Source organism: Uloborus diversus, chromosome 1, assembly GCF_026930045.1.
Source record: "Uloborus diversus isolate 005 chromosome 1, Udiv.v.3.1, whole genome shotgun sequence".
Lineage (NCBI taxonomy): Eukaryota > Metazoa > Arthropoda > Arachnida > Araneae > Uloboridae > Uloborus > Uloborus diversus.
Genome location: NC_072731.1, coordinates 126,673,196 through 126,690,296, shown reverse-complemented (window position 1 = coordinate 126,690,296; position 17,101 = coordinate 126,673,196). Strand labels below are relative to the sequence as shown.

General features: G+C 32.4%; 1 protein-coding gene across 1 annotated transcript in view; it reads left to right on the top strand.

Annotated features, from left to right (window-relative positions):
* LOC129234860 (cytochrome P450 4c3-like) overlaps nucleotides 1–17,101 on the top strand; it is a 132,980-nt gene that overhangs the window by 62,930 nt on the left and 52,949 nt on the right. Inside the window, exon 4 of the mRNA XM_054868749.1 lies at nucleotides 11,902–12,014. Within this exon, the coding sequence (XP_054724724.1) occupies nucleotides 11,902–12,014 (113 nt within the window). The remainder of the gene's footprint in view (nucleotides 1–11,901; nucleotides 12,015–17,101) is intronic.

The following is a 17,101-nucleotide window of genomic DNA, read 5'->3' as shown; positions in this document are numbered from 1 at the left end:
GAGACTGATGGTTTTCAAAACGGAATAACAAGAGAACGATGACATACATTAAATTCATTCTTCCAGATTATAACTGTGCGAAGTCTGTGCGCTTATATTTTGTCGTTCATTTTTCTCTGCAGAACAAAATTTTCACAAGAGACTACCTCGCAGCTTCTTACTGGTGCACAAAATGCATGCACGGAATTTTCTCGAGGAAAATCATTATTCAATCGCATTGGATTACACCAACTACACGAACAAAGGTAGTGGGTAGCCCCTCAAGCCCTCATATTTGCCAGATCTTAATCCATGCTATTTCTTTTTGTGGTGAATGATGGATGTTTTATGTGTGAAAATTTCGACAACAATTGACGACATGGGGAAGATTGACTGTGATGAGTGAGAATATTCCAATAAAGATTAAGAAGAATGTCACTTCTGATTTTGTCCTACGGTTGAGACGTGCGGTTACAGAGGACAGTGAATATTTTTATAATATCGTAGTCACATAATCGGTGAATTTGGTATAACGGACAGAAAAAAACGTCCGCTGAAAAAAAAATTTCCCTCATAGAACGTTTAAATTGAATGTAAAAAATTCCTCAATTGTTAAGTTAATAATTCTAAGGAATGTACTTAATATCTGTCACAACTCATTATCTGGCAGTTGAAATACTTTGGTCCATTCTGGAACACTATGCATCTCGATATCGGAAAAAGTTAAGTTTTGCATCCTTAGTCACTATTTTTTTTCAAGTTTTAAAACCTTGGACTTGACTTTTCAAACTTTCATTTCTACTCGCGGTCGCTTCTGGAAAAATGTCAGTCGGAGAATACAGTCAGTCGGTCTTTCTACAGCACATAACATATTCAGTTAGTGAATGTCAAGGTATTTTGGGAAGAATCGAGATTTGAGGACAATTTACGAGAACCTGAACTCGATAGCTGGGTTATTTACATCAGAGACCACCGAGATCTATATTTGTCTTCAAGGTTCGAAGAACTTTTAAACTTTTTGCGTAATCCAATCTTGAGTTTTGTATAGACCCGAGGCAATACATGTTGGGAATTTCTTTAGCTACTCATTTTGCTTTAAGCCCTGTATACAAAGAGAACCAAAAAAAATATGAAAGGCGACATTTTTCATTACCACTTAATCAAGTCACAGCAACACATAATAGAGAAATCAACAGAACTGACAACAAGCATTAAATATGAACCTTTGCTCTACCAAATTAAGTCTTTCTCTGCTGTATTTGTGATATTCTGGAATTCAAACCGAGAACGCAACAAAGACATAAAATTTGTTGTTTCTTAACTTGGTATAGTTTCATAAAATGTCTTAAAAACAGACAGAAAACGAACGTTGTTTTAATACTACATTAAAAATTAGATAAATCAGAATTGGTTGTAATGAATAATCTGGCTTTCCGATTGTTTTTCAATGTTCAATAATTTTGAAAGGTTGGTTTCTCATCGATTTGAAGATATTTAACATAAGAGTTTATAGTAAAACTTTTTTTTTTGTAATCTATAATTTAATTGTAGGCTATAATTTAATTTTTACCTTTCTTTAAAAAGGAAAAAAAAAACAATAAAGATAATCTGTGCAGTCTTTTGCTACCTTTTTCCTGGGAGTAGTTGAAAAAACGTAACGTGCGAAAAACAAGAAATTCTCTATTAGACGTAACGTTGGTAGAGATATTGCTTCACATCTCACCTCTCGATACATATCGTTCTAGATATCCAGACTGCAGACATTTCCAAGTTTACCAAAGCACAGTGCTGACTTCGATAAACAAATAAATATCCATATGTTTACAGCGCAGGTTTAAAAAATGAGAAACTCAAAATTTACTACAAATGAGGAAAATAATGGGATTTTTTTTTTCTGAAAGCGTCATCATTTATATGGTGTTCAAGCAGACATCAACAAACCATTCAAACATCACCTCAGTAATAGGCTGTGGGACGAAGGCATAAAAGCTGCTTAAAAACATGGTTTCGTTTGCCAAATTCGGGGACTACAAAAAGTGATATTTTTCTGAACCCTTAGTGTCTACAGATGAAAAAATCCAATGTTCACAAAAAAATAGTGTCTCATATTTTTTTTTCAGGCCACTAGAGATACATGAAAAGGAGTGAAATTGACAAGCAAGATGCGGACAAATTTTAAATACATAAAAAAATATTTTACATGTACATTTAAAATATTACGCATGTACGTTAAAAACATGCATGTACATCAAAAAATAGTTTTTTTTTTCAAGAAGCAAACTCTTCATTCTGAAGTATCATCGTCAGAATCACTGAATTCATCTATCTTGTTTTTGCGTATAGAGTTATGTATTTTCCTCCTGAGAGTTTATACAGCTACAGTCACTAGAGGAAAATTATGTGCATGAACAATATTACGTCTTGCATGTACTACATCTCTTCGTCCTCCGAAGAACACCGAGTTTTCGGGCATGCACAGGAGACTAGTTTTTGAACATTATCTGATGCAATGGGAATAGTGCTCCATTGTATTTCAATACTGCCCGCATTTATAGTCCATCCAATGTTCTGATGAACTGGGAGCATTGATTAAATCAGTGGTGCTCAACCTACATCCCGCGGATCAAATCTGCCCTTTGAAGCTGACCCATATGCCCCGACGTTGTATTCAGGGTTAAAAAACGAAAAATATATCCTAAAACGTTCCAAAAATACTAGTAATCTTCTTTCGGTGTTATGAATTTTAAAGTCAAGTAGTCATAAATTGATTTCTGAAACACAGATGCAATAAAATAAGCATGTAGTAATAATGACAGCAATTTTGGTTTGTAATTGTCTTTCATTTCCCTTGTTTTCCCATGCTAGCAAGAAAAACGTAAATCATATAAATAAATTTGATATTTATTCTAGCCCACGAGATTTCTACTAATGTGAGTTGTGGCCCGCATGTAAAAAAAGGTTATTCACCACTGGATTAAATTATGCAAGCATTAGCAGTGAATATTTGCTTGATAGTTAATGCACAAACGAGGAGAGTCCAGAATAGGTTCTTTTTCACTCCAGCTCCGCAGCCCTGGTAAAAACATTTGCGCTTTAAATTCATTTCATTTTGATTCAGTTATATTAATATCTGGCTTTCATCAATGTTAAGTCTATGAGATATAGTATTTCTGTATTTATTAATAACTTTCATTTTTATTTCTTGTCACCAAAAATTGAGAATGTATTCAGAATCTACTCCATTTTGTCAATTTTTGGTGACATAATAGAATTTTTTGCTTTGTCATTAATGTTAAAAAAAATTTAATTGTCGAAAAAATACCCTTAAAATGGTTAATTTAAAAAAAAAATATTTTGTGAAAATGTTCTCATCAAGAGCTTTTTTCAACAAAGTTTTTCTTAAACAAATCCACCTTTAAGTTGGCCTTTTTTTGCCTTAAATTTTTTCCGCAAACGCTAATATAAAGTGCTTTGAATTGTTCAAAGTTGAACGAAAAATTATTCGAATCAAAAAATGAAATACCGGAATGAGGTGTCATCGGGGAGATCTTTCAAAAAAAAAAAAGTTTGTTTGAATCGAACGAGTTTAATTTTTTTTGGGGGGGGGAGAGGGGGGAGCACATAGGTCGATCGACAGACACATATTTTCCCGATCTCAAACCCCTACTTTCGAATTTGATATTTATTTAATTATTTTATCTACTTTTTGAGCAATCACGTTTGCTAATTCATTTGACCGTCAATTCATTTGTTTTCATTTGACCGTCCTTGGTGTTTGGTTCCTTTTTCAACCTCCACCGTTCTCTGCAGGCGCGGCTGCTCCGGTCCTGAGTAATCCGCTTCTCCTGGTCGGTGGCGTCCATGTCCTACACACACGCACGCGCATATACATACACAAACACGCCTTTACACACATACACTACACACACGCCAACGTGCATACAAGCAGGTCTACGCACACACACAAGCCTACACATACGCGTACACAACTATACACACGTAACCGCCCAAGAGGAGGGGAGGCTTGGAGGGACAGAAGCCGTTTCTAGAAACAAGTGAGTAGAATAATAACCAATGAGTAGGGTCCTGTCGCAGCTCGTGATTGCGAAAAACATAATTTGAATTCAAAATTTCAGAATTCAAATTATTTTTTTTAAACTTTTTTTTTGTATTAAGCAACATTTTTACGATACACTAACCTCAGCCCACTAAACCACCTTTTATGTCCTTATTTATTTTATATTACTTTGACGAGAAAGTAGGCTAAAAATGAACTCAAAATATCGTCTGTAATCAAAAAGCAATATTATTAAAAAAGGAAAAGATAAAACATCGTGATATGAAAGTGAAATATACATTTTAATTTTAATTTATCTTCTGCTAATGTTTATTTTTATAATATTTTTTAAACATGTATTGGCATCTGTTAGAGTTGTTTATGTTCTTAAGATTTTGTAGGTCAATTACTGCTATTCCGTGATTCATTAATATCTTTTTTGTGAAGTAAAGTGCCTTCTAATTTTTTGTATCTAACAGTGTCTATGTGCGCTGGCTCTTGTGTAATGAACGAAATCTAGAGATTAAGATCATTCGGAGCTGCGGATTGATACAAGTTTTGATTTCCTTTTAGTTTGAAACGTATTAATATATTTTGCAACAAAAAATTAAGTAAAGCAGAAAAATTTCGGTTGAAAAACTGTTTATTAAATTTTTAGATTATTAATATTGTGTAGAATAGCGCCATCTAGAGACAAATTTTTTTGTGTAAGTAATAACAGTCCACGGAACATAGTTCCTATTTCAATTGCTAATTAAAACTTAATGAGACAGTTCCAGCTTGTGAACATTGTATTTTTCTATTGAGTTCAACATTTATAATAGATTTCAAGCAAGTTCACGTAGTCCCTAAGATTGGTAAACGAACTTGAACGATATTTGCGCTCGGCCCATAGACTATAAGTTATAACTGATCGTTACTGCCAAACTGCCATTCGAGTTTTTGAACATGTGGAAGAAAATAATGGTTGTACGTAGATCAAGAGCATTTGTTAAAGTAATTAAAAATAATAATAATTTGAATTTTGACATCTTGAATTCAAATTATGTTTTTCGCAATCACGAGTGTGTGTATGTAGGCGTGTGTGTTTGTGTGTGGGGGTATGTGTGTTTGTGTGTAGGGAGTATGTGTATGTGTGTGTAGGCATGTGTGTTTGTGTCTGTGTGCAGGCATGAATGTGTGAGTAGTTGTGTGCATGTGTGTGTGTATGTGTCTGTATGTATGCGCGTGTGTATGTGTGCGTAGGTGTGTGCGTAGGTGTGTGTGTGTGTTTGTGTGTGTGTGCGCATGTGTGTGTGTAGTTGTGTGTGCTTGTGTGTATGTGTGCATGTGTGTGTAGTTGTGTATGTATGCGCGTGTGCATAGGACATGGATGCAACCTGGAGACGACTTTCGCTATAGGAGCAGCATTGTGAGGAGCCAGTCGACGCTGATGGTGCGGAGGGTGGCGGTGGGAAAATAAAATGATAGCACGCCAAAAACAGTCAAATGAAAGCAATAAGCAATCGTGATTGCTAAAAAAAAAAAAAAAAAAAAAAAAAAAAAAAAAAAAAAAAAAAAAAAAACTGTTTTACGCTTTGAAATGAGCAACACATAATTTTATTTCTGATTTATTATGAATATAGTCAATGTTCATTCTCGTGTTTATATTTACAGTTTTTTTATCCGAATTTTAATTTGATATTTCGATTCTATTTCCAATGCATTTGACCGCCCTCTGAAACATCCTCCGCGAGTGAGCAAGTATTAGCAAAAGAAATCAATCACTATCAATATTGGCAGGTACACTTAGTCTATCCTTTTGTGAATATTTTTGAGTGTTTATATAAACAAGTTAATTACATGAAAACTATCAAAACTATTACACTCTGCAGACCAGATCCCTTTTAGACGTATTGTTAGAAAATGCTAATTCAAAAAGATCTATTTAAATCACTTATAATAATAAAGTATGTGGATATTAGAAGGTGTTTTTTTTTTTTTTTTTTCACTTTTCATTCTTTACAATCAGTTCCTAGATTTTGTGAAGAAGAAATAAAAAGTTTTCCATTTCCAATTATTCCATTCAACTTGAATAAAAATGCTCACAAAAGTGCAATTAGGTGTGTTTATTTATGCAATCGTTTTAAAGTAAAAATGTTCGTATCGTAATCACTTGTGCGAGTCGTAACCGACCCTCTTTCTCGACCTCGTAAACACTGTTCCATTGAAGTACTTTGTTTACGGAAACGAATTTAAAGATACTAGTTTTATTTGCTTTTAAGTATTTTATCAATTAATGTTCTTTTCATTTAACATCGATGTTTACTCTTTTATAACAGAGGCATTACCGCCACTAACAGATTGCAACTAATTCGTTTTTAAAATCACTAATCTTTCCCAGCTAAAAAAAAAAAAAAACAGAGCTTCCTGATAAAACACAAATTTAGCCGTTTTTAAGTATTTATATAAGAGGTTTTTTTATTAATGTGTCTGCACAACCCAAAAAAGTTTGAAGGAAAAAAAAAAATTCGTTAGACACATAATTTATGCAATCAAATAATACTTAACTTATTACGTAGCGTAATAAAATAATGAAATAATGACATAATATATGAAACTAGTAATTTTATTAGTTATTGGTTACCACAAAATCGTACTTGTAAACTAGATCAAGTTACAATTCGCACAGTACTCGAATTTAGAACACGACATTACATCCAGTAAACATAACACGTACATAATAATGAATTTCTAAAAGAAACTGTCTCTTTATGGCATTGTACTGTTATTAAAATAGAAGTTACCCTTCGTAATTGTACTAGGTTAGCATAAAAGAATATCCCGGTTACATTTTGGAGTGTTTCATTGTCAACTTTTCGTAATGCTACACATATTGGATCTTTCAGTCCTTGCAATGATGTAGACAATAGTGGTGTATAAACAGTCTTTGACGAAACTCCATAAATAAAATAAAAATTAAAAAAAAACACTTGGGTTACACATGGGTACATTTAAAAGAACAAGCAATAGCTTTTAATAGATTGGGAGACCTGGAATTCTATTTTTTCAAATATAAACTTTGAAGTGGCCACTACTGAAGCACTGGCCACTACTGGTGTGTTTACCTTAGTTATTGTTAAGATATAAATTTAATCTAGTGTAAATTTATTGCTTTATTGCCTAAAAACTCATCCAGAGTTAGCTTAGATAACTGGTGCGTGATGACGTAAGAAGGATATAACCAACAGTGACACACTAAAATTTCATAATTTAAATGAAAAATATTTGAACTTTAATGTTTGCATTATTAATTTAGAAAACAAAAACTAAGCAGTGTACATCATTTTAATTTTTTTTTGTGCATATTGCAATATTTGAGACGAAATCTCTGAAAGATATTATTGTTCAAAACTTTGATTTTCTCCAATGCTGCTTTCTTTCTTTCTTTTTTTTTTTTTGAGTTGTGTCATTTTCCTTGCCGGGTTGTGACATAATGATATTACATCAGTTATAACTTAAAGCAAGTGAACACATTTAAGTGCCAGAAACATAGGTTGACATAAGTTTCCCGTTGAACTTTTTGTGAATGAAATTACCCTTTGTCATTTGTTTTGGTTTAAGAGTTAAGTTTAAACTCGGATCTGTCAACTTTTTAAGGGAGGTTTTACATAATTTTATGCACGTTCATGGTTTATGTTATCTTGTGCATTATACTCACTACACACATAAGAAATTCAGTGCAATCAATTTGAATTACAGACGATACAAGCATTACTTCTGAAGATAAGCAATATCTATAACATCATAAAAATAATATTGTCGCTGCGTCTAAAGCAAATCACCCACTGAATAAAAAGCAACCCGACGACCAGTGCTCAAGGCTTTTCGCCCCGAGCCATCGTCGTGTTTAGGTCTACTTCCGAAAATCGTTTCCGGGTACTTGATACATCAAGATTAATGAAAATGATCCGAGAAAACGGCCACGAAGGAGGAAATGAGAGGGTCATCTTGCAGACGATAGGGTGTTTTATGATTTCGGTTTGAAAAGGGAGAGTAGGCAAGGCAGAATTTCGTTTTCCAAAATGGCACTTGATAGCGTTCTATGATAATCTTGTGTCGAACTGGACCGATTGCCCTTCAGCAACTTGAAAGTTATGTAGTTGGTTCTTTTCCGGGTGAAACTAAGGTACGATGATAACTTCAATTTTCAGACGCTTAACTGCTTTTCAGTTGAGATCAGGAATGTTTCAAACTTCAACTGACGCAGTTTGTTCTCAATTTACAATGCTTGTTACAATGTATAATTTTGGGAATAATCTTGCCTTACCTAAGTTATGCGACAGCGCTTAAAATTGGAAACTAATTGAAATAATATTAAATATATTATTTGATTAGTACCGCGTTAATATTTTCTTTCACGGATGATTTGATTTTTATGTCAAATATTTATCCAAGTATCTGTAATCTTTGATTTTTTACCTATTGTTTGGCATTAAAAAGATAGGTAAATAATCAACATTTACCTATCTTTTTATGGTAATCATTATGTAGCTCAGAGCCCTACAATATTTCTTGTTTAAAATGATCTTAAATTTGAAAAAGGGAGAATTTTTCTATTCTGTGTTAGTGAAATTATGGTAAAAAAAAAGTAATCGAAATTTAAACGCAAAATTGGTGTTTTTTTATATACCATGCTAAAGCTTTTTTACGAGAATTACCATTTTATGTTTCTTTTGGCCCAAACTAGTTCTAACTATAAAGGGATATGAAATTGTGCATTATTCAAGCACAAACAAAAGTTTCGGATTTCTATACACATTTTTTAAGCTTTTTCGTCAACACTGATACCTATATTTTTTGCGTACAGTATTTATTACAAGAATTATCATATTTAATACTGATGAAACGTTAAATTAAGCCGAAATAAACTGAAGTGCGTTTCAGGTATCACTCGTATATGGCTGGTAAAAATAAATTCAGAAGGAAAGAACTGAACTGTTCTCAAGCGGAAAAGGAAGATTGATGAGAATGATTTATACTGAATGCTATTTTATGCCACTTTCCCATAGAGATTCGAAAGTCGGCAGACGAAAGGAGTTGATGAAAATGATAAATGAATAAATGGGTAAAAGTGTTTCACTGTTATCCATTTATAATATGCGACTGAAGAAATGATAAACTTCGTGTGAGGTTTAGAAAAGTTTTTTTCTTTTCTTTCTTAAGTTATTAATTGTTCAATGTAGAAACCTGGCATTAGTATGTTTAGCATTCATGTAGTAAAATTCTGCCAATGGAAAAGTAAAAATAATGTTATATAGTCTAGTAAATTTCGAATTTTTTGTACCACAAATTTATAATTAAAAAAATATATTTAGAATTAGTTCCTCATTGTATGTAGTGTAAATCCTAAAAAGTCCTTTAAGTTCCCATGTGAGTTTCCATTCAAAATGGCGAATCAAAGATAACCACCCAGTACTTTTTGTTTTCCTTATAACTGGATCAAAAATGAATATGTATTTTTCAGTTCTAAAACAATCTATATGCTCTAAAAGTAATGCTGTTTCTATATATACCCTAAAATAACCAATAAAAAAGTAGAGACAATTATTTTGATACCAAAAGCTAAAATTTTTATTTTCTACGTAATTAGCAGTAAAACAAATAATCTTCTAAAATAAAGAACTGTTTATAGTTTTCCTTTTAAAATATTAACTAAAAAATGATTGATCAATTCCATTTATTGGATAACCAAGTAGTTTTTATTCCATTTCTGACAGAAATCTTGCTATTTCTAGCTTTGGAATGAGAATATGATAAGGAAAAAAAAGTGACCTTTAAAGAATTTTCAAAAAAAAAAATGCAAAAAATCATTCATTTAGTACTTTAAAAACTGGCATATAATATTTTATAGAAAAACTGCACAATATGTATATGGAAAAGATAGTAATGTCAGTAAAAATCTAGAAAAAAAACCCATCATCATTCAACATCGTCGTCATCCTCAGAAACTGTGCGCTGACACTCGTTTTAGCTCGTTTTCGCGTTTTCAGCTCGATTTTTTTTAGGCTAAGCTGACATTTAAGCATTGATTTCTTCATTAAATATATCAATAAAAAGGGAAGGAACTGTCCCACAAATTTCTTTTTGACACCATTGGAAAAAGGGACATTTTTTACTCCACTATCTCGACCTATGGTTGAAAAACTGAGCTTCTATCTCCAAAGGAAAAAAAGTTACAACCCTTTTTAAATAAAGTTCAAAACTCTCATGTCCATTCAAATTGTTAAACTTTTCTTTCGCATTTTAATTTCCTAAACTTATTTTATTTTGTGTTTCCATGGTTACACTTTTTAAATCCATCTTCCTCGATTTAATTTCTTAAAAGTATTTTAATATTTGTCGTCATTGTTTGAAAAGGATTTTTTGCATGATTTTTTTTTTAAATTAAAAAAAAGCCTGATTGTTGAATATACGTCACTTGATACAATTTGTATTTTCAAGTGAACCGGGCAAAGCCGGGCAACGCAGCTAGTTTACTATAAAGAGATAATGATCTGGCATTGAAAATAGAGTTTTCCTTTCCAGCTTTTCTGACAATAACTCAAAACTTGCTACTCGTTTAAATGTATGGAATCCGCCCGATGTTCTTTTAAAGACTCTTTTGTTAGGATAGCAAGTGGTTATGTGTTTTGTAAAATTGTTCTGTTAAATCTTAAATGCACTGATTTTTCAATGAATATTTTTTGACATGCAATAAATATTTAGAATATATCTTCATGCATTTGTATTGAACTATATCTCAATGATCTATCACACATTTTCACTGGAGTTCTGTGCAAACTTTCAAAAGCATTCCAGAGGGCGATTTTGCACTTTTCTGCAACCTTCAGACAACCGCCTAAAAATAACAAATCAGTATTATCTACAAATAAGAGATCAAATTCTTCCCTTTTTTATCGAACATTGTTTATTGCCAATATTTTAAGCACTTTGTGCCTTGACAATCTCTAAATATCAAAAAAAAGTAACGTCAAAGAAATTATGGCAGGAAGTCTGTGGCTGGCATGTGTCCAGGAGACCCCATAGCACCCACAGCCTTGACATTTTGTATAAAATTACTTCGATTTGCACCTGAAGTTTTTTTATTTAAAACTTCGAATTAGTTTTTTTGTAATTATTTTTAAGCTAAAATTTAACGTTAATTGCCTACTAAAGGGAGGAAAGATTTCCGACACCCCTTAACATTCCATATCGTTCGAAGAAGACTTTTTTTTCTGCACCAAAAAAAGCTTGTTTCAATTTTATAATTAATTGGAACATCAGATATAAGGGTTTCAATTTTCACGAAAAGTCTTAGATTCAACTCAGTTCAAGTCCGGAGCTAAAGAGCAAAATATATTACTTGAGACCGTGAATTTGAAAGCGACCTTTTCAAGCGTCCAAAACTGCCGTTTTACAATGCCTAGGGGCCCCATAGCACCTACAGCTGTGCAAGTTGGTAGAAGTCTGTTCCGATCCCGGGAAGGAGTGCTCTTTAAAACACTTTTACTTTTTTTCTTTGATGACTCTGTTATAAATATTTCTATTAAGTCCTTTTCATCTTGGAGTGGGAGCGGAATTGTGTTCTAATTATGCGCTCTTTGCTTAAATTCCATTTTCTACGGTAGGGGATTTCTTTTTGTTCGAAACGGAACTCACAACGCGTTTTTTAAACTGATTCTTTTTAATAGATAGTTTAAATCTTTGTGAATCAAATAAGATTGTGCAGCGATCTTCGGAGGTTTGGGAGCGCCAGCGAGAAGGGGGCAGAGCTCCCTAGTATTTTTAACAATTGCAATAATTTCTCAAAGATGTAAACTAACATTATCGTGTTTCTTTTTCAGTATCTTTCCAAGCATTGTGTGGTATAGCCTATATCTATGACAGAGCACGGTTGCTGAGATTCTGGTTCGGGGTGAAGCCCATCGTGCTTTTCTTCAAACCGGAGACCGTCGAGGTAAGAAACATGGCATGCCTTACTCACTAACTCAATACTTAAGTGTATATATGTATATTCAAAAGAAAAAAAAAGTGACATTTCGTCTGACTACAAATTGAAATTAACAGCAGAAAAAGTTACATTATGCAATTTGCATACTTAAGTGGATGTGTTGAAGGAGCTATGATTGTTTTGTGCGCATATTTATTGTTTTTGTACAAAAATAAAATAGGCTATTATTGGGATTATGCTTAAATTCAAAAAATGATAAAAATTTGTATCTCTGCTTATTAAAATGTACAGATTTGAGTAACAATATAAGCAATAATTCGTACTTCCGACTTTTGTCGGATACCTTTTCATCCATAAGATCATTTCCTTTGCATTGAAAAAAGGAGTTCATTGTAACGCTGAAACAAGTATTTGGAGTAATCTGCAATTTGTGTTTTTTGACGTTGTTATTTCTTATTTTACATTGTACTATGTCTAGAAAAAACAGAACAATTTAGTGACCAATGCGTAAGTAATTTTAATTCATTAGCATTCAGGCATGATTCTGGAGATGGGAACATTTTTTGACGCTTTAGGGATGGTTTTAAGCACAGATATATCTTATGATGATGGGATAATTTGTATACTTACTATTAATATAAGTAACTAGATGCAATTGCTATCTTTTATCAACGAAACACATAAAATGTTAATTGAAAATAAAGCATTCAAATTTTATACCAAGTTAATCTTTGTAAAAGTATGATGTAATTGTCATAACCATTGTCAATTTACAGAAGCTAAACCAACAGTTTAAAAAAGACTTTCCCGTTAACTTGTAACCAAGCAAAAAATCAAATAAGTTACTTTTTTGAAATGCATCCTGACCTTTTACGGAGTTCAAAATGTTTCTTAAAACAAAAACTATTTTGTTCAAAATTTTCTCCGGGTGATTCCAGTATTCAGTGTTCAAGAAAAGGTGCGCGATAAAAGAGACGATCAAAAAAATATAGGGCACCTAAAAATCAATATCCCTGCTCAATTTGTAACGCATTTTTATTTTTCTATGATATGGTCAATTAAAAATAGTTTGGTTTGTTGTTTGGGTTAAGATGTGCTGTAGTTAATTTGGTTATACTGGATTTTTTTTTTTTTTTTTTTTTTTACACCAGACTGATCTGATACATTATTTTTGTTCGCACAGAACATACCAGCTTAGTAACTACACTTTATCTCAAAAAATAAGCAAAAAACAGTAAAATAAATATACAAATAGCTCGAGATGACAAAAGGTCACAGTAACAAAATCTTCACACGTTTCTTGCTATAAAATGTGAAATATTTCCACAGTAATATATTGCACAGTAATACTCGTGGCTGTGAAATGCACGATATCTCACTTCAGTAGTTGTTTCTTTTGTTGCGTTGAATGTTACGCATATTTGACTCTCATTTCTTCATTTCTTTGTTTAAATTTCGTAAAATGAGTCTGCATTTCCATTAGAAGTGATTACACACCCTACTGATAAATTCATTATTGTTTATGAATCACAATTGAAAACATTTTTTTTTCGCGTGACGTTGGTATTTTTTCTGCTCAAGTTCTGATCAAGTTTATTGATCTGCAATATGCATAAGTTGATTACTAGGTTTGTTCACTTATTTTTTGAAGTATAATGTAGAATTAAAAATTTAACATCTTTTACTCTTAAACTGGTAGAAAAATTCAACATTAACTTATTAATTAAATTGCAAATTTCGCTTGTTTTGAGAACTTGAAATATCCAGAAATTCTTTTTGGAATGGTTCGGGGACCCTTACTCTTGAAGCTTTGACCATTTTATGAGAGATTCATGCTATTATTATTAGGAACCTTTAACATTCATGAGTGGTTGTATTTTTTGGAATACGATTTTGAAGTAATTTACAGCGGCAGTTGAAAAATATTCATTGCAACGATATAGTTTGATACAATGAAACCTGTGTAAGTTGACCATCTTTGGTGCAGTACTGTAGTGATCAACTTAGACAAGTGGTCCACTTATGGAGGTAAATAAGTATGATCAATGACTAATTCTGTACCTGAAAATAGCGATCAACTTAGACAGGTGGTCAGTTTAAAAGGGTGGTCAACTTTACAGGTTTTACTGTAGTTCGTTTCCTGCCAGCGACAAAGTGATGCGACTCTGTGAGAAACAAAACCCATAACAATTAGGTTCCGTTTTTAGGAACTTCAGCTTACACCGTTTAAGTTATGAAGCATGTAAGCTTGCTTTATTGGAATGATGTTTTGCTGGAAGGAAACTCAATTTACAGGGACGTTCGTAGAGCTACCAATCGATTTTATTCTACACACTTAATGATTTAAATTTAACAAATTTATATAAACTGTTTTAACCATCGAATAAAATTAAAATTGATTTACCTAAAAAAAGTACAATTTTGGACTTTTGGTTAGTTTTCATTTTCAATTTTTTAACACTACTTGAAAATACTTAAAACCTGTAGCTCAGTAAATTTAGACGGAAAATAGGGTCGATGCACCATAAATTTATTTTTCGCTGAATTTTTCAGGAGAAGTTCCTGAACATGTATAGAATGAATATTAAAAAGTCCCCTAAGTTCGCATGTGATCTTCTATCCAAAATGGCGGATCAAAGATGGGCGCCTGGTACATTTTCCTTCCCTTAAATCTATGTCAAAAATGAAGATTTTTTCAGTTCCGTAAAAAGCCTGTAGGTTGTAGAAATAATATTGTTTCGATACATAACCTAAAATATAAAACCCCTAATAAAAAATTTCAAACATTTGTTTTGACACCAAAAACTGAAATTTCTGTATTCTATGTAATATGCTGCCGAACACATAAGCTACCAAAATAAATAATAACTATTGGTGGTATTTAAAAAATATATTTTCACCCATATCTTAAGTCATTAATTTTTATTCTTCTGCTTTAAAAAATGCTAAGTACTTTGTTTGAATTGATACTTGTGTTTTACCGACATTTCCCCACAAAAGCTAGAAACTTATTATGATCTGCGAATTGTGTTTTTTGTCCGAAATGCTAAATTTTCCTTTTGAAAAATTCATTACTGATCTGTTTAGCTCCTTGAAATTACCATTAATCGTGAAATGGTTCCAAATTCCTTGTTTGATAGTAAGTGAAAATTTGAAAAAAAAAAAAATCACAACAACGATAAAAAAATTAATCTAAAACGGGTCAACATTTTAATTTTTAATAAAAAATATAATTGTTATCTCATAATCGTATTTTTTGTGCATTTTAGATAGCAAATTGTTACTTAATGATTTTTCAAAAATATATTTCCATATAATAATGTGAAAATGGAAAAAAAATACTGCCTTCATTTTTACAAAGTTCTTTTGAGGAATTGGAAGTTAAAATACGGAAAAAAAGAGTTATTAAGAAATGAGTGTTCTGCGCAGTCTTCCAAAGCTCTTCGCCCTGATAGCAGCTTTTCTCAAATATAACAATAATTTACGAGTCTCAAACATGAATTTGCCCATCAACTTCCCTCACTTTTTGATTTGGTTTCTCTAAGAAAGGATAAAATTTCTTATGCACACGTTGGCATTGGACGAGTCAGATATAAAAAGACATATTCCTCAAATACCTCAGGTTTCTTCAGAAAAACTTGTCTTTATGTGAGGCTTTGGTTTTTAAAGGATACACTGGTGCATTACCAACTAACATTGTGAAAAAACAAAGAAGGGTATTGCCGAAAATAGTCTGAGTCTTTTGCTTTTTGAAGAAAATGTACTGGCAACGACTAAATAGACTAACTCTTTACGGAATTCTGAGAACAAATCAAGATCAATTCAAATTATGATAGAATACTTCCGATTAGGAGGAATCACTGTTGTACAACTGAATAGGAACGCTTATGTATTAATTTAATCAATTGCATTCAATACATGCCAGTACAGCTCCAGATCAGTCGCAGTAACATGTACTTATATAGATCTGCTCTCGATTCTAATTGAAAGAGGAATGCCGAGACACTACAGTACTTTTTACCCTCAAACTAATTTAGTACAAAGAAAAATATTTCAATATATTGAAGATACCAGAAGCATTGGGTCCCTAGAAGGATCCTCTTCTTTTTCTCCACGCAACCCACAAGATGTGACTCCACGTCAGCTCTATTCAGAAAATGTAAATCTTGAGCTTTCGAGTAGCTACAAGAAAACATTAAACTGCTTTCTCTGATCTCACAGCTCGTTAGTTTCCAGCTTGATTCATCCAGAAAACGTCATCCAGGTTGCAGAAGTGTTGCTGAAACATCTTTTTGGTGGGAGTAACACTGAACACTCTAGACATCCTGCGTTACAACCGCTATAATAATTAAGTAACCAACACTCCTGCAAAATTTAAAACCTGGCAACTCCTTCACTCAGGAAGCTTCACAACATCCATTTTGCGTTCATTCAAAAGTACAACAGTGGCTTAAGAAAAACATGTATCTAATACAATGGGGATGTGTAATGGAAGAAGGTGGACTGTTCACAACGCTTTCGTCACTTCCCGAAACTTCCAAAGGAATTCTGGATTTAATGTTTTGTGACTACAAATTAACAGTACTTATGTGAGACTGTGATCTAGATGCCAATGAAAACGCTTGTGAAAATGACCTGTTCCAAGTTTTGCATGCATTGTTTAAGTGAAACATGCAAGACTTCAGTTTCTGTGCAGTTTCGAAGATGAGGATATTGAACGATGCTTTTTTTTTCTAGTTTTTTACTGACCTTACTATCTTCTTATATATTTTACAGGATTTTCAATAATATATTATACATCAGTTTTTATAGTACTAAATTAATGAAATTCTGCATTTTTTTTGTAAAATCTTTATAACTCACTTTTTTTCCCTTATCGTATTCTCATTCCAATGCTAGAAATAGCACGATTTCTTTCACAAATGGAATAAACGCTACTTGGTTATTCAATTAGTGGAATGTATCAATAATTTTGCAGTTAATATTTTTAAAAGAATAACATAAAAATTTCTTTATTTTAGTAACGTATTTGCTCTGCTGCGTATTACGTAGAAAATAGAAATTTTAGCTTTTGGTGCTAAAACAATTGCTAG